Source organism: Pocillopora verrucosa, chromosome 5 (genome assembly GCF_036669915.1).
Source record: "Pocillopora verrucosa isolate sample1 chromosome 5, ASM3666991v2, whole genome shotgun sequence".
Taxonomy (NCBI): domain Eukaryota; kingdom Metazoa; phylum Cnidaria; class Anthozoa; order Scleractinia; family Pocilloporidae; genus Pocillopora; species Pocillopora verrucosa.
In genome coordinates this window covers 26,052,881-26,076,713 of record NC_089316.1, presented here as the reverse complement: position 1 = coordinate 26,076,713, position 23,833 = coordinate 26,052,881, and the positions used below count along the sequence as shown (strand labels likewise).

At 37.5% G+C, this 23,833-nt stretch overlaps 3 protein-coding genes across 3 annotated transcripts; 2 read left to right on the top strand and 1 right to left on the bottom strand.

The window, feature by feature from the left end:
- Positions 1-570: 570 nt before the first annotated feature.
- LOC131785601 (uncharacterized) lies at positions 571-3,355 on the top strand. The gene is made up of 4 exons (XM_059102523.2): positions 571-1,115; positions 1,161-1,530; positions 2,353-2,595; positions 3,179-3,355. The coding sequence occupies exons 1-4, from the start codon at positions 571-573 to the stop codon at positions 3,353-3,355; spliced, it is 1,335 nt and encodes a 444-aa protein (XP_058958506.2).
- Positions 3,356-15,383: 12,028 nt separating this feature from the next.
- Positions 15,384-18,828, top strand: LOC131785591 (uncharacterized). The gene is made up of 3 exons (XM_059102512.2): positions 15,384-16,356; positions 16,922-17,164; positions 17,793-18,828. Exons 1-3 carry the CDS (start codon positions 15,388-15,390, stop codon positions 17,973-17,975), a joined length of 1,395 nt encoding a protein of 464 aa, XP_058958495.2. The 5' UTR covers positions 15,384-15,387; the 3' UTR covers positions 17,976-18,828.
- A 178-nt stretch (positions 18,829-19,006) lies between these two features.
- LOC131785592 (uncharacterized) lies at positions 19,007-23,752 on the bottom strand. Its single transcript, XM_059102513.2, has 3 exons — positions 23,620-23,752; positions 23,443-23,545; positions 19,007-20,666 (listed from the first exon to the last, which is right to left on the bottom strand). The coding sequence occupies exons 1-3, from the start codon at positions 23,727-23,729 to the stop codon at positions 20,541-20,543; spliced, it is 339 nt and encodes a 112-aa protein (XP_058958496.2). The 5' UTR covers positions 23,730-23,752; the 3' UTR covers positions 19,007-20,540.
- Between the last annotated feature and the right edge of the window lie 81 nt (positions 23,753-23,833).

The window sequence follows — 23,833 nt, the reverse complement described above, 5'->3', positions numbered from 1 at the left end:
TTATTTGTTGGAGCTTTTACTAATTTGCAGCAACATTTATTACTTTTACGTAATGTTTTATTATTTTTGCATTAATTAACAATTGGTTCACACGTCAGCGTGCGTTCATCGAGATATGAAGGACGCGAGAAGTTTGGAGAGCACGAAAGATGCGTAAGAGTTGCTCGAGGCTTAGCCGAGAGCAACTCTAGCTTCTTGAGTACTCTCCAAACTTCCCAAGTGCTTCATATCTCGATGAATGCACAGCTGACGTATGAACCAATTGTTTTATAACATTTTCAACCCGATGGAAAATTTTTTCTCTCGAGGGATTTGTTTCCTGACGTCACGAGCGTGCACAGTAGGAATATGAAGCACGCTCGCGAAATTGAATTTAATTAGACAAATTTACAAGCTATGTTATAATATATATTTGTTTACATCCACATATATTTGTTTGCACCAATATACATTAGTTTGCAGCTGTCCCCTGGGTAAAGTTTCCACACAGCCCCTTACTATTGTAAAACAAATCTGTTTTCCCAAAGGCAATGTATTGTTTTGTCACTGTTTTCTCTGTTCAAGAGTAGGATGGGGCTGTACGGAAATTTTACCATCAAAAATTTCAAACCTGCTCGTTTCCTGCTTCGATATCTAATTCCAGCATGGCTTGTTTCAACCGTTATTTTGCTTTTCAGCTTCTATCACCAATCGTCGAAAAGGGATGAATCAACTACACAAGTGAAAAGCAAATTAAACCACAGCTTCAGGTTTCTGTCAAAGACTAAAATTTTAAGAGAACGCTTTCAGAAAGTGAACGGACTTGTGGGTGCGACCAGGAAAAATTCTGATGGGACTTCTGGAACGGCGGTTTGTGTTGTAGATCCAGCAATGACTGAATGTGGCGGCGGTGGGTTCTCTTCCTTTCTCCTGTACACGTTGGATCATATAATGGCGTGTCGCGCTCTGGGCATCAACCAGCAAACTGTGTTCTGGAGAGGTTGTAATTCCGCTTGCGCGCCGGACCCCGCTGTAAACTCGTGGATGTGGTATTTCAAGCCTGTTAACGAAGGAATGGAATCAAAAGTTGAAAATGTTTTTTGTCCTTTAATCCTTAAGGATATTACAGAAGTCAGGTTAGAGCATTTTAGTCACATGGATCAAGCTGATTTAAGGACTAGGATCATAGATAATAGTTTTAGTGATAGAAGCGACGTTGTGGGATATGGTGAAAGCCGGATCATAACAACAGCGGAAAGAATCCGTGTAAGCAAATTAATTCGTCAGTATGTTAAGCCCAATTCTCGAGTAAAAGAGAGAGCAGACCTACTTTATCGTCGAAATATGGCGGGGTTCACTCTTTTAGGAGTTCAAGTTAGAGCAACAGATCACAGTATGGAAGCGAAAGATCACAAGCTGCCGTCCGTGATAAGCTGGGTGGAGAGAGCACGAGAAATTCTTGAAACTTTGCCTGAGCCAAGAAAGATTTTCATCGCCAGCGACAACAATGAAGTTATCCAAAAATTTATTGGTGTTTTTGGAAAAGAAACGGTAAGTGTTGATTTGGTATAGTGTAAGTCCATTCAGCGGCGCATTCGCTCTATTCAAAGTTTACAAGCCTTAATTTACTGGTAGCAAAAAAAGAAAACGGGAACGAATTTTCAGCCATTTGATTGTGACAGATTTGTTACACCCATTTGGAAATCACTGGTGACCCTTGTAATCTGACTGGCTCTCGGTAGTGCGATTTATTCCCAAATTGCATCATTTCTTGCTTAAGTATCATTTCTATCCCAAACAACGAGAAAGCGACCCTGAAACAAAACAAACGATCAAACTCAAATTAACAATTGGTTCACACGTCAGCGTGCGTTCATCGAGATACGAAGCACTTGGGAAGTTTTGAGAGCACGAAAGATGCGTAAGAGTTGCTCGAGGCGTAACCGAGAGCAACTCTAGCTTCTTGAGTGCTCTCCAAACTTCCCAAGTGCTTCATATCTCGATGAACGCACAGCTGACGTATGAACCAATTGTTTTATAACATTTTCAACCCCATGGAAAATTGACGTCATGAGCAGGCACTGGTATATGAAGCACGCTTGCGCAACTGAATTTGATAAGAAAAATTAACTAGCTACGTTATAAATCTGTTTTCCCAATGGAAATGTATTGTTTTTGTCATTGTTTTCTCCATTCAAGAACTGAAAACATAATGTAGTATGGGGCTGTAAGGAAATTTTACCCGGCGATTTATGTAACAAGTGGAAATTTACTATCTTGCAGTGAAATCGTGGAGGGAGGGGGGAATTATATTTTAATCCAGGGGGAGTCGTATTTTTATCCAGTGATTTTTGTTGCTTTACTGCTGTGCAGGTTGTTTTCACAGAAGCTTTACGAGCAAAGGAATATCACAGTCAGACGCCTCCGCATCTATTTAAATTCAAATACAACGCAACTCACCCGTACGAACGAGAAATTGGCACCCAAGTGCTGATAGACATTCTGCTCTTAGCCAGGTGTGACGTGTTCTTACATGCCGAGTCCAGTGTAGCCGCTCTGGCAAGTTACTTCAACCCGCATATGAGAAGCTATTTCATGGATGAAGAGCCTGCTGAGGTTTGTTTAATCCCATGAGTGACCAAGAAATAATTTCTCCTCAAAATATCAATTCAGTCTCAGGCAGACAAGATCTGAGGATAAAGGAAAATATCAGTTATATTAAAATAATTCGGTATTAACGTAAATCGGCCAGCGTTTAGAGTTTCGACGCTGACGTTTTCAGCGTTAGCCCGGCCCTCGTAAGAGAGAATGCCCCTCGTCAGAGCGTCAGCGTCTTACACGAGTTAAAAAGAACCAAATAATCTTGTAAGTCACGGTGTTTAAACAGCGTCTAACTTTTTCGTTAAAGCTCCAAACAAAATTGTAAATGAAACGGATACTCGTAATTCAATAAGCTTAGCGTTCGAGAAATCTCGAGTTTTCTTTTTTCTTACCTTTGTTTACATATTTCTATAAACAATTTGATTTTTTCTTCTGCTTATCTAATTGTGACAGCAGTTGTTCCTTACGTTTTCATCGAAAGTTACGCGGGAAATTGGCGCGCGGCCGGCCAGAATTCATCCCATCGCGCATGCCCACATTTGACCACTGTGCCATAATATCGATAGCTCACCTGAGTTGTATTAATTGAATTCAATAGGATCAAGGAACAATTCGTCAAAGAAGAAATCTGAATGAAGAAGCAAGAATGGAGAAACAAGAGCTTGAGGACGCTCTAGAATCGATAGTAGAGTGTCTTGTCAATCATTCCGTTGGAAGTGCCTGTCCGAATATTGCCCAGGGTTTACTTGTTGACTTATTTAAGGTTTCTCTTTAGTTCTCTCTGAGTATTTCTCAGAACAAGAAAAAAATTAATGATTTTAATCTTTGCAAAGATTTTGAGATACAAATGAAGTGGAAAGAGGAGAACTTTAGTGTGGTCTGAGTAATTTAACTGTAGAACATGTTGAGGTCGACACATTTTTCCTTATTCCTATTGAAGTTTCTTGCATTTCCGCCTAGTTTTCATACCATACGTTGAAATATCTTGTTTTACCTAACTGACACTGATAAATTATATTAAATTGTCGACACCAAATATCAAAACGCAAATATTTTCTTCAGTACCTTTACCCAAAATTGCGCAGTACCCCTGTTACGACTTAAAACCACTGGAAGCTGTGCCCTGTTGGTTGGGGCATGTGCATACTTGTTTTCGTCATGCCAATAAAGGGAGTGCCCTTTCCATTATTGACCTTGCAGGGGACCTACCTTAGTTGCCCGAGGGCCTCAGTAATAAAGGAGCTGATTACCAACTAAAAATGCTCTTGATTGTCAAACAATCAAGAGTAGGGCACACTAACCACTTAAGTCCTGTTTTATAAAGGCTAGGTCTTGGAATTAGGTCTAGGAATTCCTTGGAATTCTCAAAAATTCCCAACTGTGCAAATGAGCTCTGATTTGAAAAGCTTGGAATTACTTGGAATTTCTGGGAAAAGAAGACTCCAGTTCTGTGAGGACTTAGAATTCCTAGGAATTCTCAGCTATGCAAACTACCTATAATTTAAGAAGGGTGGAATTCCTGGGAATTTCTGAGAATTGAATTTGAGGCAATTTAAATACCCTGAGGTCCAAATCAATTCCAAAAAGTATTTAAGAAAAGGAGTAATTTTAGAGGCTTAAAACTTTGGCTCAATAAAAGGTATGCTATACAAAATTTACCAAGAGATATACATACATGTATATGTTTATAACTTAAAGATCATTAAATTTATTATTCAAACTAAGTTTTAGTAAATCTCTACTTTAATATGGATTTTTCATAAAGCAGATGTCAATTATGTTAAATGCAAATTGCCAATTAATCCAATGTACTCATATCATAGATTTGCTTTCTAACCCCAAAGGACTCTTGGATTCCATGATCATAAAAGTTTTTATTGTGATGCAAAATGTCTCGTGAATTTAAGAGATCCTCGCAGCTTAAAGAACACTACTGAACTAGTAGTTGAAAATAGGACCTGAAAAAAATTCAGGCCCGTATGGGATTTGAACCTATAACCTTTGCAATACCAGTGCAACGCTCTACCAACTGAGCTAACAAGCCAATTGGGAGCTGGTCAATTTGTTGGGTCCAAACAAACCATCCAAGTGATGAATAATGATTTTAGATATATGAAATTCATATATTTGCACTGCGGTGAAGAAATGAATTTAAGAGGTTCTTGCAGTTAAGAACACTACTGAACTAGTAGTTGAAAATAGGACCTGAAATTTTTTTTCAGGTCCTGTTTTACACCTTTTAAATTACTTCTTCAATTTACTTTATTTAAAACCCTGATCTGAAAATGTTTTTAAAACAAGACTTGTTATTAGTGAAAAGTACAAACCGAGTTTCCTTTCATAATTTAATTTCTTTAATGTCCCAATCACTGAATCTCCCAAAAAATATTACTTCTTTTTATTTTTGGTGCGAAATACACGTCCGCCTTAATATACAAATGAAAAGTGCAAGTCACACTTCAATAATAACAGCTCTAAAGTTTACTTGTTGTTCTTCTCTGTCTGTCAGCTATCAATAAAATTGTTTTACACTTCGGACAGTGCATAACCATTTGTGGACCAGAGTTCTAACACACCTCTGTAATCGGATATAGTTGCTTCTGTCTTTTGTACAAATGCTTCCCCTTTATGAGACGCACTCTCCTCTGTTGGCATCACCGCTTTAAGTTCAGAGGAAACGACAGCCAATGACAAGTCCTAAACGATCCACGTGATCATGCCCGTGATCAGAAACAAAGAAGACTCCATTTGGCGCTCATCTTTGAATGTACTTTTCATCGGTTGATCGCTCGTGTGTTAAGTTATTTCTTTTCTCAACTGTTTTGCCTAATATAACATTTCTAAAGAAAGGTTTTATTTTGGTTCATTGGGAAAACTAGAACAGCGTGAGTGTTGTAAATGAAAAAAAAAGTCGTTGACGCCGTGGAGTTAAAAGAAGGGACAACAGTTGACATATTGACTGGTATAAACAAGGGTTGATAGGCCATCTATAAAGCTACGATTTTGAAAGTTTGTGGTGAGTAAAAATTGCGATAGTCGTTACGTGATCAAAATCTTATCAAAGAATAGGTATAACTGCTTAAATTAAGCTTACATAACGCTCGGTGCAACGGAAACTAGAATAATTCTGAGAATCGAATCGGTCACTTGCATGCCGCAGTTTCTTAAGCTAATGCTTTACAATGAAATCTATCAGTAAGGTTTCAAGATTACTTTAGTCACGTTTTGGAACATTCAAAATTAAATTGAGATCCCAATGAATGCCCTTTTCCTTATAGCTATCTAAGGCCTTGTCTGAGCTTTTAATATATTTATTTATATATATATGAATATATATTTTTTCAAATTCAGATGTCATGGAATTCAGATACAAAATGGTCAAGCTTTTTGTAGACAACCTCATTCAAGGCTAACAGGGAAAGCTGTAAGCCCAGGAAAAAAAGACAAACAGCAGCTAATTTATTGTTACAGTTACAACAAGATTTTAATTAAAAAATCAATTATATTTAACTGTAATTGACCCCTTCACTCCCAAGAGTGCTAGGTCAAAATTTGAGAAGAAATCTTTGAACTTCAATGTGCAGAATCAACAAAAACAAAGGGTAAAACATGAAAGTGCTCAAGTTCAAGTTTCAAGTTTATTAAGTTTGCAGGAAAATCTTTGTACAATAATCACCTCCTGCAAATAGCGAGCTAATCTAGGCAGGCGGTGTTAAGGACATACAACAATTACGAATTACAAAAACACGAATTATGCGAATTACTGGATTTTGCATACATTATTTGACAAAAGAGGGAAAAGGTGATAAAAAGTAAATTAATATATTATGTTTGAATTATAATTAAGATGCCTTTTTTATTTCAGAAATAAGAGTGCTAGTGTCAGCATAACTATCCAGACTTCCTAGAGTTGCAAATAGTAATGCTTGAATTTTCTTTTTGAATATGTGCTTCGGCAGACTTCGATAGCTTTCGGGAATGCTGTTCCAAATTTTAGCCCCAACGATAGAAAAAGAGTTTTATGATGATTAAGCCTAGAATAGTTAATATAGTAGTTACCCGAAGATGCTGATCGGGTATTATACTGATGTATGTCTTGTGTAGAAATAAAAAGATTGCAGATATTTTTAGGTGCAGAGTTTGTGGTTATATCAAGCATTAAGATTGATGAAAGTTTGAAGTAGAGCATTGTTATTGGCAGGATGTTAGATTGCGCGAAATATGACATTGACAGCTTGCATCCGAAAGTTCACACACAAGAGTTTTATCCAAGTAAGTCACAACCACATAAAATCAAGTCAAAGCCTGTGTCTGGGAGTGAAAGGGTTAAATACCATTTGTATCATCATCCAAAATGAAATGATTCATTTTAAGACTATTTTTAGACTGATAGTATTTATTGCAGTAAATTTAATTGAAGATATTGTATTTTATGGAAAAAAGTCTGGCTCTTGCTTACAGCCCCTTTATTTGTATGCAGCTGCAGATCACATCATCAGTAGTTGCTTATGGCAAAAATTGTAATGAAACCCATGCCAGACAAGCCCAAATGAATGGGTTGAGTTTGGCTAGTGAAAAGGAGATTCTTCTGTACTCAAACATGAAGTGAAACCAAATTTATCATCATTCTGAGATAAGCAGTGTTTTTATGTTGTAGAAATGTCTACATGGACATTTTTCCTTTCCATTTGCAGCCTTTGATGGTAGCAGTACCCGAAGTGGACCCACTCTCCCTACCCCCATGGCTTCATCAGTTGACCCATCACAGTCTTCTAACGGAGAGCCTGGGTCCAATCTGCTTACTCCTGAGCAGCTTGTCAAGCTGGTCAGTGGTGTTCTAAGTGAGAAACTTGTACAGGAAATTGGTGGCATGTTTCAATTCTGACATTGTTGGTGAAAATGGAGGAACATGGTATTTAGATCTGAAGAATGGACATGGAAAAATATATACCGAGAATCCGGGCGATAACCCCAATGTGGTGCTCACCATGGGGGTGCAGGATATGCAGCAGATATTTTATGGACAGACAACAGCTTTTGATGCTTACATGCAAGGCTCTTTGAATGTTGATGGTGATTTAAGGGTGGCCATGAGTTTGGAGGCTATTGTTAAAATGCTCAAGTAAAAACCAGTTTTGCAAGGAAATGGAGTATATGTGGTTTACGAGAGTGTCTCTGTAAGAGCGGTCCGGTCGATTTTGCTTGCGACACGGATTTCGCTCGTTTCTCGTGTGTTGTAAGACATTCATGTACCTATACTAAAACCACAATCAGTTTGATCGGATCTCTTTATTTTTCAGAGTTTTACGGAAATTAAATTTCACTCGAGCGAAGGCTTGTCGTGACACTTTTCAAGACTTTAATTTCATACAACTTTGGAGGACAATTTACAAAAAACTACGGAACTCAGCAAAAAACAAATACCACAGCCATGTATATTAACTCTATCTTATCTATCGAGGCGACTTTCGTAAACATCACGTGTCAATCAAGGAAACAGGAAGACTTGAATGACACCTTATCGGTTCGCCTAAATCAAACACGCCAAAACCGATCAAATTCAAGGTTAATTTTTGAAAAAGTGAGGCGTTCTTAACTGATCCAACTAACATAGCTAGGAAGTAGGTGCCATAGAAAAGATAACTACAGAAAAAAACTTTGCGGCCCGACCTTTACGAGAACTTTACAACTCCGTGAACTTACCTAATTTTCGGCAATCTCCAAGTTTGGCCGCCATTTTGATGGACTTGTCAACATGAAGCGTAACCGATATAAATCAAGCAGGTAAATCTAAAACCGTCAGAAATATATAAGAAAGCAATTCAAATGAACTTTACTTTCAATTCAAGCGGCAAAATTTGAAATTGTTTGTTAAACTTACCATCCCCATGCGACCATTTATTCCAACAATACAAACACTACAACTTTCTGAATTCCCCTCGTCGATTCCACCGCAAGAAATAACCTGTGCCACCCAAGCTTCGACTCGAATGTGAAGTACGAATCAAATAACATAACTGCTTCATCTTCGCGGCAATATCACGCTGGTATTTTGATTTCCGATCGACAAGAACGGTGATCAAGAATCGATCGGTTTGTTTACCTAGTAAGCGTGACCGCTGACCAGCTGCTGAGTGAAAACAGTACGGTTCAGTGGCGAGGGGCGGGGTGGATGCGTGCAGATTATCAGAAGGTTTTTGGGAACATTCTATAAACATTAGGATTCTCAGTCTTAATGCGAAGGCATACTTCGTGTTGCAGACAACTTTTGTTTTACTTAGTATTCTTTTTTATTTCAAATACATTTCGTTCCAAATAGGACTAGCATCAATTCATAGATTTAAAAACAAATCTTTACCACGTAAATGTGTTTAAATAATCGATATAACCATTGAACCTCTTGTATCGCACCGGATATAACGTGTCTTGTCTTTGCCCAACTCTGAGAGCGTGGAGCGGCGAAGACGCGAGATACGAGTCTTGCGTCTCGCGGATTCACCATGCTCACAGGATACGCGTGACCTCACTATCTTTAAGAAAAATAAGAGACTACTCGAAGTCTGTATTCCGTTCAACCATTTCATAAGAGTGACGCGAGTCTTTCAATTGAGTGAGAAAGTCACAAACCCATTCTTTACCTCACGAGCGTAACCACTGACCACTCACGAATTACAGTAGGCTTCTCCTTTGACGCGGAAATTGAAATCGTATCGAATATACAAAGTTATAATGAGTTCCTTTAGATCTCCCGAACTTGTATCGCGTTGGAAACAATTACAAGTACAGGAAGAAGTCGTTCACAAGCGAGACGTTCATTATGTCTCAGGACTGCTTTTTGAATAGCAAAGATGGAAAAAACTTTGGTTCATAAGTGGTTTGGTACGACTGTCTGAATGCAATGACAAAGTAAAACATCATTTGATAAGCTGCCACCTTTTTAAAGAGGTTTTAAGTGAAAATGAGCTAATCTTGGCAAGGATTGGCCTATTTCACCTCGCTCAGGAGGATAAAAAAAAAAAATGTGGATTTGCTATAGGCATCGCTACACTCTGGGGAAGTTTTGGAGAAGTGCAAAGGTAACACGTCAGTATCCTGATCATGATGGTGTCAGGAAGCGTATCCAAGGCAGAGATGTAATTACCTTGCATATGTCTCAGGACGTTCAAAAGCTGTTTGGAGTTATTATTCCAGTTGAATCAGGTGGTCTTCAGTAACATTTTCTGTTATCTATTTTTGTCACGTGACATATCTGTTCGAAAAGAGAAGAAATTCTTTATTAGATGAAGGGTACTTAAGTACACATCACGTTGAAAAAAAATAGATCTATGTGTAAGTGCTTTTCATCACAGATGGAAATATGTACAAAGTTGCTCGGTTGATAATCAATAATGTTTTTGTAGAAGATCAAATCACCTGACAACGCAATCTACTTACTCATGCGTACGGTTCACAATTATTTCCGTCAGTTTTCCTCAGTTTGTATGATTCTCATTAACCGATATGATTAAATTTGCAGACTAAAACACCCCTTATTTGATTAAGAATAATAAAAGTAAACAGTGCATGTCGGTTTTTAATTCCTGATGGATGCTACTGGGCTTTACTTTAACTGAGAAATTTGCAATCGCTTACCTCAGCTCACTGTGTCCCATGCCGTAAGAAGCACAAGAAAAAAGTTGATGATAGTGAGTCTTGGCTGAGACAAGAAGAATCAGAGAAGAATCTACGGTCCCCAGAAACGCCCTTTTAAACACGAGACAACTAAGGTAAATTGAATGAATTGTTATTTGTTTTATTTAAAACTATCGTTCAGATTGTAAGATACGCGAAAAACTCTCCCCACCGATTTTTTCCTACATTCTGTTAATCAAAAGTTTCAATAATTATAAAGGCTTTCTTGTTGATCGTCTTAATAGTAACAGTTTCCAGGATCTAAGGGGAGCAAAAGAGAGAACAATTTTCTGTGTAGCTAGGTAAGGCGACATGCCGGCTTTATACTTCTTCCGGCGTGATAACGATAATGATGACAACAATGGGCAAAAAGCACCGTCCGCTAATGATGACGATTATCATAGTTATTAACAAATCTCAGTTATAGTCCTGAAAAAAATCTGAAGGGGTCCTTTGAACCATCCTCTTAATCTCGCCAGAAGTCAAAGTTGCCCAAACTCATTCTAAGGTTCGCGCGATTTTACGACGAATTTTCAATTCCGGTGTGTTGCACGCGCGACTTTTGATAGAAAAAACCTGCACGCGCCATAACTTAAAAGAACGTGTCAGCGGAATGAATCAAATCTCTATCACTTTGCATACATTCTTGGAAACAGAAAAAATTACTTAGAGCAAACATTCTAAGTATAGTGTTCCTTCCGTGCAATGGGGCATAAATAAAAGGTTCTGGTGGAAAAGAAATTTTATTTTATACCACTGATGACAAGCAAAAAGGTTATTTGGGTACCCGGTTAAAAATATATTGATAACTCTATTAATTAATACCAGTTCTAATTTAAAGGAGAAAGTTATGAGAATAAAATAAAAATTGTCTTTACCTCGAAGCATGCCTTCACTGTTTAGACTGATAGTCCTAAAGCTTTTTGAGCATGCATTCGAATATCTTATGACGATAAGCCCGCCAACCACCCCACCCCGCGCTATGCTGTTTTCACTTAACGGCTGGTCAGCGGTCACGTTTACGAGGTAAACAAACCGATCGATTCTTGATCACCGTTCTTGTCGATCGGAAAATCAAAATACCAGCGTGATATTGCCGCGAAGATGAAGCAGCTATGTTATTTGATTCGTACTTCATATTCGAGTCGAAGCTTGGGTGGCACAGGTTATTTCTTGCGGTGGAATCGACGAGGGGAATTCGAACACTAGTTGTAGTGTTTGAATTGTTGAAAGAAATGGTTGCATGAGGATTGTAAGTTTAACGAACAATTTCAAATTTTGCCGCTTGAATTGAAAGAAAAGTTCATTTGAATTGCTTTCGTATGTATTTCTGACGGTTTTAGATTTACCTGCTTGATTTATATCGGTTACGCTTCATGTTGGCAAGTCCCTCAAAATGGCGGCCAAACTTGAGATTGCCGAAAATTAGGTAAGTTCACGGAGTTGTAAAGTTCTCGTAAAGGTCGGACCGCAAAGTTTTTTTCTGTAGTTATCTTTTCTATGGCACCTACTTCCTAGCTATGTTAGTTGGATCAGTTAAGAACGCCTCACTTTTTCAAAAATTAACCTTGAATTTGATCGGTTTTGGCGTGTTTGATTTAGGCGAACCGATAAGGTGTCATTCAAGTCTTCCTGTTTCCTTGATTGACACGTGATGTTTACGAAAGTCGCCTCGATAGATAAGATAGAGTTAATATACATGGCTGTGGTATTTGTTTTTTGCTGAGTTCCGTAGTTTTTTGTAAATTGTCCTCCAAAGTTGTATGAAATTAAAGTCTTGAAAAGTGTCACGACAAGCCTTCGCTCGAGTGAAATTTAATTTCCGTAAAACTCTGAAAAATAAAGAGATCCGATCAAACTGATTGTGGTTTTAGTATAGGTACATGAATGTCTTACAACACACGAGAAACGAGCGAAATCCGTGTCGCAAGCAAAATCGACCGGACCGCTCTTACAGAGACACTCTCTTAAATGCTGAATTATTTTTTATTTACTGAAAGTTCCCCTGTTCGTTTTAAAGCCTTCCATTCATTTTTTTTTCATTGCTTGGGAAGAGTTCATGTTGCCTGACTTTGACTTGTATATTTAACTTCTCTCAATAGTTGCTATTGGAAACCACTGACCAATCATAATTGATCTAATAGCTCTTTTCCAGTCCCTCTGAACTTTGAGGATAGGCAAACTCACCTGTGTCTTAATTGAATAAAAATGTTTTTCTTTATCGATTCATTGGTTGTCTGAATCCTTTTACCTATCAGACTGACTGGCATCAAATTTCTCCTTACAATAAATGAAATAATCATTAGATAAAGAAGCTTTTGATTTTTAAACAAAATCTCCTTACCAGCACCTTAGGAAATATATAGAGGACTGTATGAAGAATTTGCATACCGATATTAGAGTATAAAGGTGTAACCCTTTAGTCCACCTTTAATGAGAATGCGGTCTGTCTACTCGTTTCACATCATTAAACTCTGAAACTATATTACTGGTTTCTTTCCGCTTTGTTACGACTGGATTTATTTCTTGTGCATAAATTTCTTGTGTTTATTATAACATGGGCTTCCTGTGGAAAAGCATGTTATTACATGGGCTTCCTGTAGAAAAGCCCGTATATCGCATATCGTATACAGTCCTTCCAAAAAGGCACTTCCGTCATGTTTGCGCAGGTGCTGATTACCAGGCTTCCCATGCCCTCTATGGACGAGAATGGGCAATTTGTTGCAAAATCTTATGTCCTTCCTCGATGATCGAGGCCTTAATAGAAAAACTTGTAAAAAGAAGCTCTACATTGCCGTAGAAATGACCTGAAAGGTGTTATGGCCAATAGGCTTGAGTCACTTACAAACGTCTACAACTATTGTTGTTTTAAAGCCTTCCATTCATTTTTTTTTCAGACCCGTTGTGATTTAAAATCAAATCCGTAAATCCGAATCCGTTTGCCGCTTGACAAGGGGATTGGTGTAAAACATATATAAATCTTTTGTATGTTAGCTAAACAACTTTTAAAATATCGTTCTCACGCTTTTTGTAAGACCTTTAACAAACAAACAGAACAATTTTTTACAAATTTATTAATTTTTAAACCATTTTTATAAAACTAAACTAGTGAGCAGCAATTAGCGAACAGTTGTTGTAAAACTTTTGTTACTCTCCGATGCGTTTCGACGCGTAAATCCTAAACGCCTGTATTCATAAGCCGTAGTTAGCAGCTATTACGTGGGCTAAAGACAATAAAGATTTGACCGGATTTGCCAACAGGAACAGACAAATTTTTAAGGTTAGGTGAGAAAAAGATTTGGCATTTCTAGCTCACGTAATGGCTGCTAACTATGGCTAATAAATATTTGTAAAGAAGAAGTCTTGAAGATGTCTACGACAAATAGACGAAACGCAATAAAACAAGGTTTACAGCAACAGTTCGCAGAGTGCTGCTCGCTGATTTAGTTTTCAATATTAAAAAAAAGTACCCCGTTCGACCCAGCAATATTTAATAGATAATTACCGAAGCCGCCCTCAGCTGGCTGCAATATGTCTGATAACCCTAACTGCCTCAGTAAGTATCGATTAAATGGCACTTCCCGCTGGCAACACGTCACAACTTTCAAGCCATTTTCGGTAAGTCTTGTCTGTGAGTAAAAACCTCAGTAACTGTGACGCAAACACACACAAAAACAAACAAAACAAATCATTTCCAACGATCGCAGAGATATACGATCCGAAATTAAAAAAAATCCAAAGTTCGGGCCCAACAATCGATGAAAACTGCAAACCACTGCCGTTGCAGGATCTGCAAATCCGTTAAAATTTCGCTCTGAATCCGACATCCGGCAAAAATACTGTCACAATCCGCTGATCCATTTTCCTGTTTACTCCATTCATTACTATTTTAGAGCCCCTTGTTGCAATTAAAAAACAAAAAAGAACGTCTAACTTTGCTCTCTTTGTGTTTAATTAGTGAACGTAACTTCGGGAAAGATCGGTTTATATTGATCGCGTTGCTGGCCTTTCTAAAAGCGTATTAGTGTGGTTTGGGCCTGAATTTCACAGTTTATTTGCGATATTTTTGCAGTTAAGACCTTTTATCCTAACATTGCGTTTTCATTTAAAAACGCATACTTTTTGATGCGTTTCGCTAAAACTTCCTGATTTTTGCATAGGATGAATGCTACGTCACCGCGATCAAACCTTTTTTTTCCACCTGCTTCAGTCAAAAGACTCCTCTGTCAAAAACGCGTTCAAAGGCCATTTTCTTCAGCGGTTTCGAATTGTTGGTGTTTCCGTGTAAATAATAGGGTAAAAACGCATCAAACTGCGAACGTTTCCAGACCACAGCTAAAGTTAGAGGAAGAAACTTGGTCATTTTTTAATAGCTGAGGGAAGAGAAGGCCTTTTTATGGTAGCAAATTAAAACGAAAATCTAAATTTAAACTTGATTAACCAGCAAGACGCTGAACAATCATTACGTATGTTAATTACACTGTCATTCATTAGCCATTTCAAAGAGGAATACTGGTTAGCTTTTGTTTAAAAACATTCAGCGTCAGTTTGAAAAAGCAATTTTTTAAATGTCACTTGAGAGCTCTTTTCGTGCTCATTTTTATCTCAGTTATAAATAAAATATTCTCGTGTGATACATCGCTCTTTTCAAAACTGAACGAATTTTGCACTGTCCCTCACTTTTTTCTATCGTTCATTAATAGTCGTAAAAGCCCTTGAAGTACTCAATTGCTACTGTTTAATCACTGAAAAGTGTTCATCAATTCTAATGAAACCTAACACAGCCCAGCAGCTGTCGTTCTTCTTAATGAAACTTGGATCTGACTCACTATTCCGTGAGTAAGGCTCCCGGCAAGTGGTCTCCTCAATCTGATGAACTTGGAGCCCGAATGGCGCGTCTTCCTCTGCTTCGTAACGTGGGAAACCACTCGCATCGCATGTTATTGGATTCACGGTTGGACCTGTCTTTCACTTCTCTATTACTTCCTTGACACCCGTCGTTTCTCTGCGTAATTATGCTCATTTGTGTTCGATCTGAATACATAATTATGATAAATACCTTGTATTTTGCACCATTTATCATCCGGAATAAAAATAGCAAAAAGTATTTCGCTTTTACTTTTCTTCGTTGATAACATGCAACCGGCTTGGGTGGCTTCTGTCAAAATTATCAAAAATTTCAAACCTGCTCGTTTCCTGCTTCGATATCTAATTCCAGCATGGCTTGTTTTAACCGTTATTTTGCTGTTCAGCTTCTATCACCAATCGTCGAAAAGGGAAGAATCAACTATACAAGTGAAAAGCAAATTGAACCACAGCTTCAGGTTTCTGTCAAAGACTGAAATTTTAAGAGAACGCTTTCAGAAAGAGAACGGACTTGTGGGTGCGATCAGGAAAAATTCTTATGGGACTTCTGGAACGGCGGTTTGTGTTGTAGATCCAGCAATGACTGAATGTGGCGGCAGTGGGTTCTCTTCCTTTCTCCTGTTCACGTTGGATCATATTATGGTGTGTCGTGCTCTAGGAATCAACCAGCAAACTGTGTTCTGGAGAGGTTGTAATTCCGCTTGCGCGCGGGACCCAGCTGTAAACTCGTGGATGTGGTATTTCGAGCCTGTTAACGAAGGAATGGAATCAAAAGTTGAAAATGTTTTTTGTCCTTTAAGCCTTAAAGATATTACAGAAGTCAGGTTAGAGCATTTTAGTCACATGGATGAAGCTGATTTAAGGACAACGATCATAGATAATAGTTTTAGTGATAGAAGCGACGTTGAGGGATATGGTGAAAGCCGGATCATAACAACAGCGGAAAGAATCCGTGTAAACAAATTAATTCGCCAGTATGTTAAGCCCAATTCTCGAGTAAAAGAGAGAGCAGACCTATTTTATCGTCGAAATATGGCGGGGTTCACTCTTTTAGGAGTTCAAGTTAGAGCAACAGATCACTGGATGGAAGCGAAAGATCACAAGCTACCGTCCGTGATAAGCTGGGTGGAGAGAGCACGAGAAATTCTTGAAACTTTGCCTGAGCCAAGAAAGATTTTCATCGCCAGCGACAACAATGAAGTTATCCAAAAATTTATTGGTGTTTTTGGAAAAGAAACGGTTAGTGTTGATTTTGTATAGTGTAAGTCCATTCAGCGTTGCAGTCGCTCTATTCAAAGTTTACAAGTGTTAATTTACTAGTAACGAAAAAGGAAAACAGGAATAGATTTTCACGCATTTGCTTGTGACAGATTTGTTACACCCATTTGGAAATCACTGGTGATCCTTGTTATCTGATTGGCTCTCGGTAGTGCGACTTCTTCCCAAATTGCACCATTTCTTGCTTAAGTATCATTTCTATCCCAAACAACGAGAAAGCGACCCTGAAACAAAACAAACAATCAAATTTCATTTCTTGTTTAAAGTAACTAATTGCAGGAAAATTAAAGACAAAGAAGCTATCGTGTGGCGAATTTTACAACATTTGTCTTCAAAACTTGTGTTTGTCTTTTTTTTCCAAATAAATCTATAAGTTTTATTGAGGATAAAATTTGGCGATTTTATGTAACAAGTGGAAATTTACCATCTTGCTGTGCAATCGTGAAGGGGGGGGGGGGGCGGTCAAATTTGAATCCAGGGGGTCATATTTTGATCCAGTGATTTTTGTTGCTTTATTGCTTTGCAGGTTGTTTTCACAGAAGCTTTCCGAGCAAAGGAATATCACAGTCAGACGCCTCCGCATGTATTTAAATTCAAATACAACGCAACTCACCCGTACGAGCGAGAAATTGGCACCCAAGTGCTGATGGACATTCTGCTCTTAGCCAAGTGTGACGTGTTTTTACATGCCGAGTCCAGTGTAGCCGCTCTGGCAAGTTACTTCAACCCGCATATGAGAAGCTATTTCATGGATGAAAAGCCTGCTAAGGTTGGTTTAACCCTTTAACTCCCATGAGTGACCAAGAGAGAATTCCTCCTTGTAATATCAATACAGTATCAAGCAGACAAGATAGAATGATAAAGAAAAACATCAGTTATATTAAATTAATTCAGTATTATCAACTCAGTTGATAACGTAACTCAGCCACCGTTTAGAGTTTCGAAGCTGACGTTTCCAGCGTTAGCCCAGCCCTCGTTAGAGAGAATGCCCTTCGTCAGAGCGTCAGCGTCTTACACGAGTTAAAAAGAGCCAAATAATCTTGTAAGTCACGGTGTTTAAACAGCGTCTAACTTTTTCGTTAAAACTCCAAACAGAATTGTAAATGAAACGGATACCCGTAATTCAATAAGCTTAGCGTTCGGAAAAGTCTCGAGTTTTCTTTTTTCCTACTTTTGTGTACGTATTTCTATAAACAATTTAATTTTTGTTTGGGTTATCTTACGTACGTGACAGCAGTTGTTTCTTGCGTTTTCATTCAAAAGTTACGCGGGAAATAATTGGCACGCGGCCGGCCAGAATTCATCCCATCGCCCATGCCCGACATTTCACCACTGTGTTCCGCTGTGTTGCCATAATATCGATAACTCACCTGAGTTGTATTAATTGAATTCAATAGGATCAAGGAACAATTCGGCAAAGAAGAAATCTGAATGAAGAAACAAGAATGGAGAAACGAAAGCTAGAGGATGCTCTAGACTTAGAAGCGATAGTAGAGTGTCTTGTCAATCATTCCGTTGGAAGTGCTTGTCCGAATATTGCCCAGGGTTTACTTGTTGACTTATTTAAGGTTTCTCTTTAGCTCTCTCTGAGTATTTCTCAGAACAAGAAAAAAAATTTATGATTTTAATCTTTACAAAGATTTTGAGATACAAATGAGATGGAAAGAGGAGAGCTTTAGTGTGGTCTGAGTAATTTAACTATAGAACCTGTTGAGGTCGACACATTTTTCCTTATATTGAAAAGTTTCTTGTAGTTCCGTTTAGTTTTCATACCATACCATATATTGAAATATCTTGTTTTACCAAACTGACACTGATATATCAGAACGCAAAGTATTTTCCTCAGTACCTGTAACCAAAATTGCGCAGTACTCTGTTACGACTTAAAACCACTAGAAGCTGTGCCCTGTCGGTTGGCGCATGTGCATACTTGTTTTCGTCATGCCAATAAAGGGAGTGCCCTTTCCATTACCGACCTTGCAGGGGAGTAGCTGGGATTTTCAAAGGGGAGGGGAAGCTGGGGGATACATCAAAGTTAGATAGGCTGCATGCCTTGCATGAGGTGGTTCATATAGCCACTCTATCTACCTTAGTTGCCCGAGGGCCTCAGTTATAAAGGAGCTGATTACCAACTAAAAATGCTCTTGATTGTCTAACAATCAAGAGTAGGGCACACTAACCACTTAAGTCCAGTTGTATAAAGGTTAGGTCCAGTTGTATATCCAACAGATAAATCCCTATCCAGCGGATAACTGTGAAAAAAAACGTAGAGCACTATCCACCAGATAGAGATTTATCCTGTGGATAACATTATCCATGCTTTGAACCGAGGCGTGGTCACTCAATCTAACAATACCATTACACAGTTCCTCCACATCACCTCAACTTTCACAAGTATTTTTTGGAAAAATGTGTTGCTTTTATTATAATTAACTCACCCCAAAAATTTTAATGCTTGAATTTACTTACGTAAACAATTATATACATACACAACTGTTGTATCAATTTACTATACATCACTTAATGGCTGCTAGCAGCAGTCTATTATAAATCTGATTCGTTTAAATTTATCTTGTTATCATAACTGTTCTCTTTAGTTATCAAAATTAACTGTCATGTACATGACCACAAGCTACTTATAATATTCACAAATACATGTTTCAAATCCTTGTCAAGTTTGGTCAACCAGTGAATTCTTAGGATAAGCAACTCAGTGCATAGCAGTAACACTTGTATTGTTCAAATGAGACAAAACATTTTTGGATTATAAGTAACATAAATACCAAATGCAACATTTTTTTGCACAGCAAACTTGGCCATGTACAAAAAAAAAAAAAGCTTGGCCTCATACTGGTGTGACCTGTGTCTTGGGGTAAAAACTTTTTTGGCTCTCGTAATTACAATGATACTGTTTCAAATTTGTGCATATTATGTGGTAGTATATTATAAACTGAACATGATTCTACTGCCACTTTACATTATACACTGGAACTTGAGCTAAATAATATTTAGCCTCATTGCATTGAGGTTGGTTTTCATTAGCGTCTTAGTTGGCGACAGAGTCAAAGTGATACAATGTGGAAAAAAACCAAACAAATCAGAAGCAAATTATCAACACTGCTTATGACTCTGTTGGTTATGATCTATAAAAACTACCATAGTATATATGCCATTGCTTGCACAATATAGTTTTGTCAAGACCATAAGCATCAAATTCAAAAGCAGAATTATATACAACCATTTTCAGTTGGTTGGGGCCTGATGGACGTCTAAATTGTGGCATTGTCACTGGCCACTGGCTTTGTTTCCAGTGTTTTCAGTGCCAACATGTTGTTGGACCTCTAATGACAGGCTTTCATGTTACTGGATAGTTTTGACACACAGCTATTGAGATTTAGTTACCTTCGGAAACAAGGAAGGTTGCTCATGACCGCATTGTTACTCTGCAGTCAAAATTCCCATTGCCAAATATTTTTGCACCTCACTCAACTGATTATCATGGTAGAACAAAATGTAACTGCTCTGATTCTTTCCACTCATAAATATCCTCACAACTCAAATTTTTTTCACACAAGGGGAGGTGCTCTTACAAGTTTGAGTACCACTTCAACACTGTCCCAAGTAAACCCCCACCATAATGAGGTTCAATAAGCCTACACAAAATAATAAATTAATACATCTTAATGTAACTTAGGCATCAAGATGCTTAGGCTCTGACAAGTGCTCTGACAACCATCATAATATACAAACTAAAATTTGCCGGCACTTCATGTCTTCAAAGTTCTCAAGTTTTTTCCTAAACCTTGAGATTATATTTCTAGCATAATGCTGAGAAATTCTTAATCCACAAGTTTTGCATTTAATTTTAGAGAAATGACAACTGTTGCAGTGTTTGAAATTAGAGCTTATCCATGTAAGCCTCACAGAGTTGTGCATGGGGATTAATGCACATGCTTACTCTGTTAATTCATACGTAAATTCAGACAATTATTGTACCCAGTTTGTGTCTATTTGCACAGATCCACTGGAGGATTTCTAACCGTTCCACCATTTGGTGATGATCACTACCTTGGAGAACTCACAGTAATGGGAATGCATGTGAACATATGTAAGTTTTTCAGTCTCAGCCATTTTGTTTGGGAATGTCATCTCACTAATGAGAAGCTTGAATTGGCATTGTAGGTGACAACATTGACAATGTCATCTTTTGGAATGTAACGACTGCTGGCATCTAAATTAGTGTTATCAAAGAATCCACTCTCTTCGTAAATCTGCAAAACAAACACCATAGACAAAACAATATCAACATCCCTCTTCTCAACCCATATACTCTCTAGATCTGATTATTACCTAACCTCTCTTGGAAGTATCATATTGATTATATCTCATCTAAAGTTAGTAAAGGAATTGGTATAATTGCCAGGTTAAGACATCTTGTCCCATTTGCCACACTTCTTAACATCTACCGCTCCTTAATTGAACCCTATATCTCTTATGGTCTTATTGCCTGGGGACAAGCTGCTAACACTCATTTAAATAAGGTTCTCATTTTACAAAAACGTGCTCTACGACTAATGTATTTTGCGGATAGCAAATCTCATAGTGCCCCGCTATTTGTTAACTCCAGAATCTTACCAATAACTATGCTCTATTCTCATTTGGTTTCCTCTTTGATGCATGACATTGATAATCACCGTGCCCCGTCTAATATTTCTATGCTCTTTATCCACTCCGAGCAGGTTCATCACCATTTCACAAGATTCTCAGCAACGGCTAATCTGTACGTTAAAGCGTCTAGAACTAACCAACTTTTATTTTCTTTTGCTAGAATAGGTGTAAGATTGTGGAATAGCATCCCAAAAGAACTTCGTATTAAAAACAGAACCCCGTTTAAGCGTGAACTTAAAAATCGCCTGTTAAAACTTTTGGAAAATGAGGAGATGAATGTTGATATACGCTGCTCAGAAATTTGTAAATATCTCTTGATAAAGTAACTCTTCGTTTAAGTCTTGTTTCAATTGTATTATATATCTTGATAACTTTGCAATTGATTATTTAATTATTCAACGGACTTAATTTTATTTTATTTTATTTAACAATTGTATTTTTATTAATGATTATCTTTGTTTAATTGTATCGGTATGTGATCCTTAGCAGAGACAGCACTTGTTTTAGAAGGGTGGCCCGCCTAGAATAGCTTGCTAATTGCGGGTCACCTAGGACTGTGATAATATTGTATTGCTAACAAATAAAATTGAATTGAAATTGAATTGAATTGAATCAATTGTTGCCTCTAGCTGCTAAACATTTCCTTACAAATCAGTTACACCTGATTAAAAAAATATAGTGAAACTTCTATTACACTGACACCCTCTGGACCTTCTCAAGCGTCTGCTTACCTCCTAAACCCCCATAAGTGATAAACAAGTAACTTCCCCCTATAGTATCCATACATCATCCAGCAAACAGGTAATGAGAATATTCAAACTCATCAGGTACAAGATAATTATTACCTTGATTGAACACCAAGTTCTTGTAACTAATTTACAAGGAAATGTGTAGCAGCTACAGGAGAGAATTAACTATCAGATCTTGGGAGTTAAAGAAGGTGTCCGCTTAATAAAGGGTTTGTATGAATTGTGCAATGTATGTTAACAATCAACATTCAACAGTTACCCTGTACTATGATTAAGGTCCATGTTGTTAGCGAAGCTATCTAGAGTTCTAGTTCATAACTTTTCATGACCAACTAATAATTTGATGGTAATAATGCAAAAACATTTAAAGAAAAACAGTGATGACAAATTATGCACTGTACAATGACTCTTTGGATTTATTATATTTAATAGACTCTTTAATCAAGGACATAATCCCATACTCTACATTGTCAATTCAGTCTGGTGTCCACTTAACCACTTAATTCTCCTTGCCGTCAACCATACAATTCTTATAAAGTTAGTTTAGAGAATTTAGTATTGGATCAAGTAGTTATCCCCAAATTGATATTATTCTTTATTCTCATCACTTATCTGGTTGATAATGTACTGATATTGCAAGGAGAAATTCTGTCTTGGTCACTAATGGGAGTTAAAGGGTTAACAGAGGTTTTTAACAAAAGTGTCTGCATCCACTTAATGTCCACTTAATAGAGGTTTGTTTGGGGAATGTGAAGTCTGATAAAAGAACTCTTAAATCGGTCAAAGTTTTCCCTTTGTATCAATCTTTAAATGTGTCTATCTTTTGATTTATAAAAATGTAACCAGCGCTGTAAACTGATTTGGAGAAAAGCATCACATAAACGTAACAATAATTTACAAAGATGAATCTAAAATTAAAACTGTGTAGTTATTTCGTTTGTTAGTTATTTTCAATAATAAATTTATTCATAAAGCGTAGTCCAATTGGCGATTAAAATTAGAGTTTGTGAAACACTTTCATTGTAACAATTAACTGATAAAGATCCACCGCAATTAAAGATTCTAAAGGACGGGCGGAAATATTGTATTCTCTTTCCGTAGTCTCCTTAACTTTCGAGATTAAAAAAACATATTAAAAATATTATTCAAACAGGAAGTTAGGCCAGAATGGGTTACAAGCCTTTGAAGTGACCCATTAATAACACAGGTGTATCCTACGCTCTGTCTGCGATAAGACAACTGCGTGTTAACTAAATCGAAGGATGAATAATTAGCAAACAAAGAACGATATCACGAAGAATGCGAAACGACGAAATTCGATATCGAAACAAGAAGTGGTACCAGACGTGTGATTTCATTACATGAACAAAATATTTCATTAAAGGGTTAGATTACGTATCGAAGAACTTTGAAGTAACTGTATGTAACTGTTAGTCTTGCTATAACTAAATACGAATTGATACGCAACAAAATAAATTAGAACAGTTTTGATCGAAACTACGATTGCCCTCTGGACGGAACCAGTTCGAAAAAAGGAAAAAATGATTTGAGGTAAATTTCGAGAAATAACAGCTGGCTCAAATTCTCTGTGATCATGTGTTTGATGTAAGATAAGCATTCCTTTACCCACCTGTAATCTCCAGAATGTTAGTGATGAATGAAGAAACAATAAACCCAGTGCAAAGCTCGATACAAAGACGATGAAGAAATGAAGAAGAACCACGCGATCGAATCTTAAAAAAAAACAACACAGATCGTCTGTCATTTGTCCAAATCATAATTTGTACTAATGTCATTATTGTCTTACTTGCTGGCAGTATCCCCGCTTGTATTTGTGCAAGTAGAAGACGAATTATTGTCAGAGACTTTCCTTTCCCGTTCAGCCATTTTGCAATTGTTGTTGATGACTACGTTCATAGTTATTGGCTGGAAGATTTGGTTCTACTTCAACGGAATTGCTGCTCAGCGGTCAACTTAAAAAATGACGTATGTTCTTGCACAATCTCGAGCCCAGGGTCATT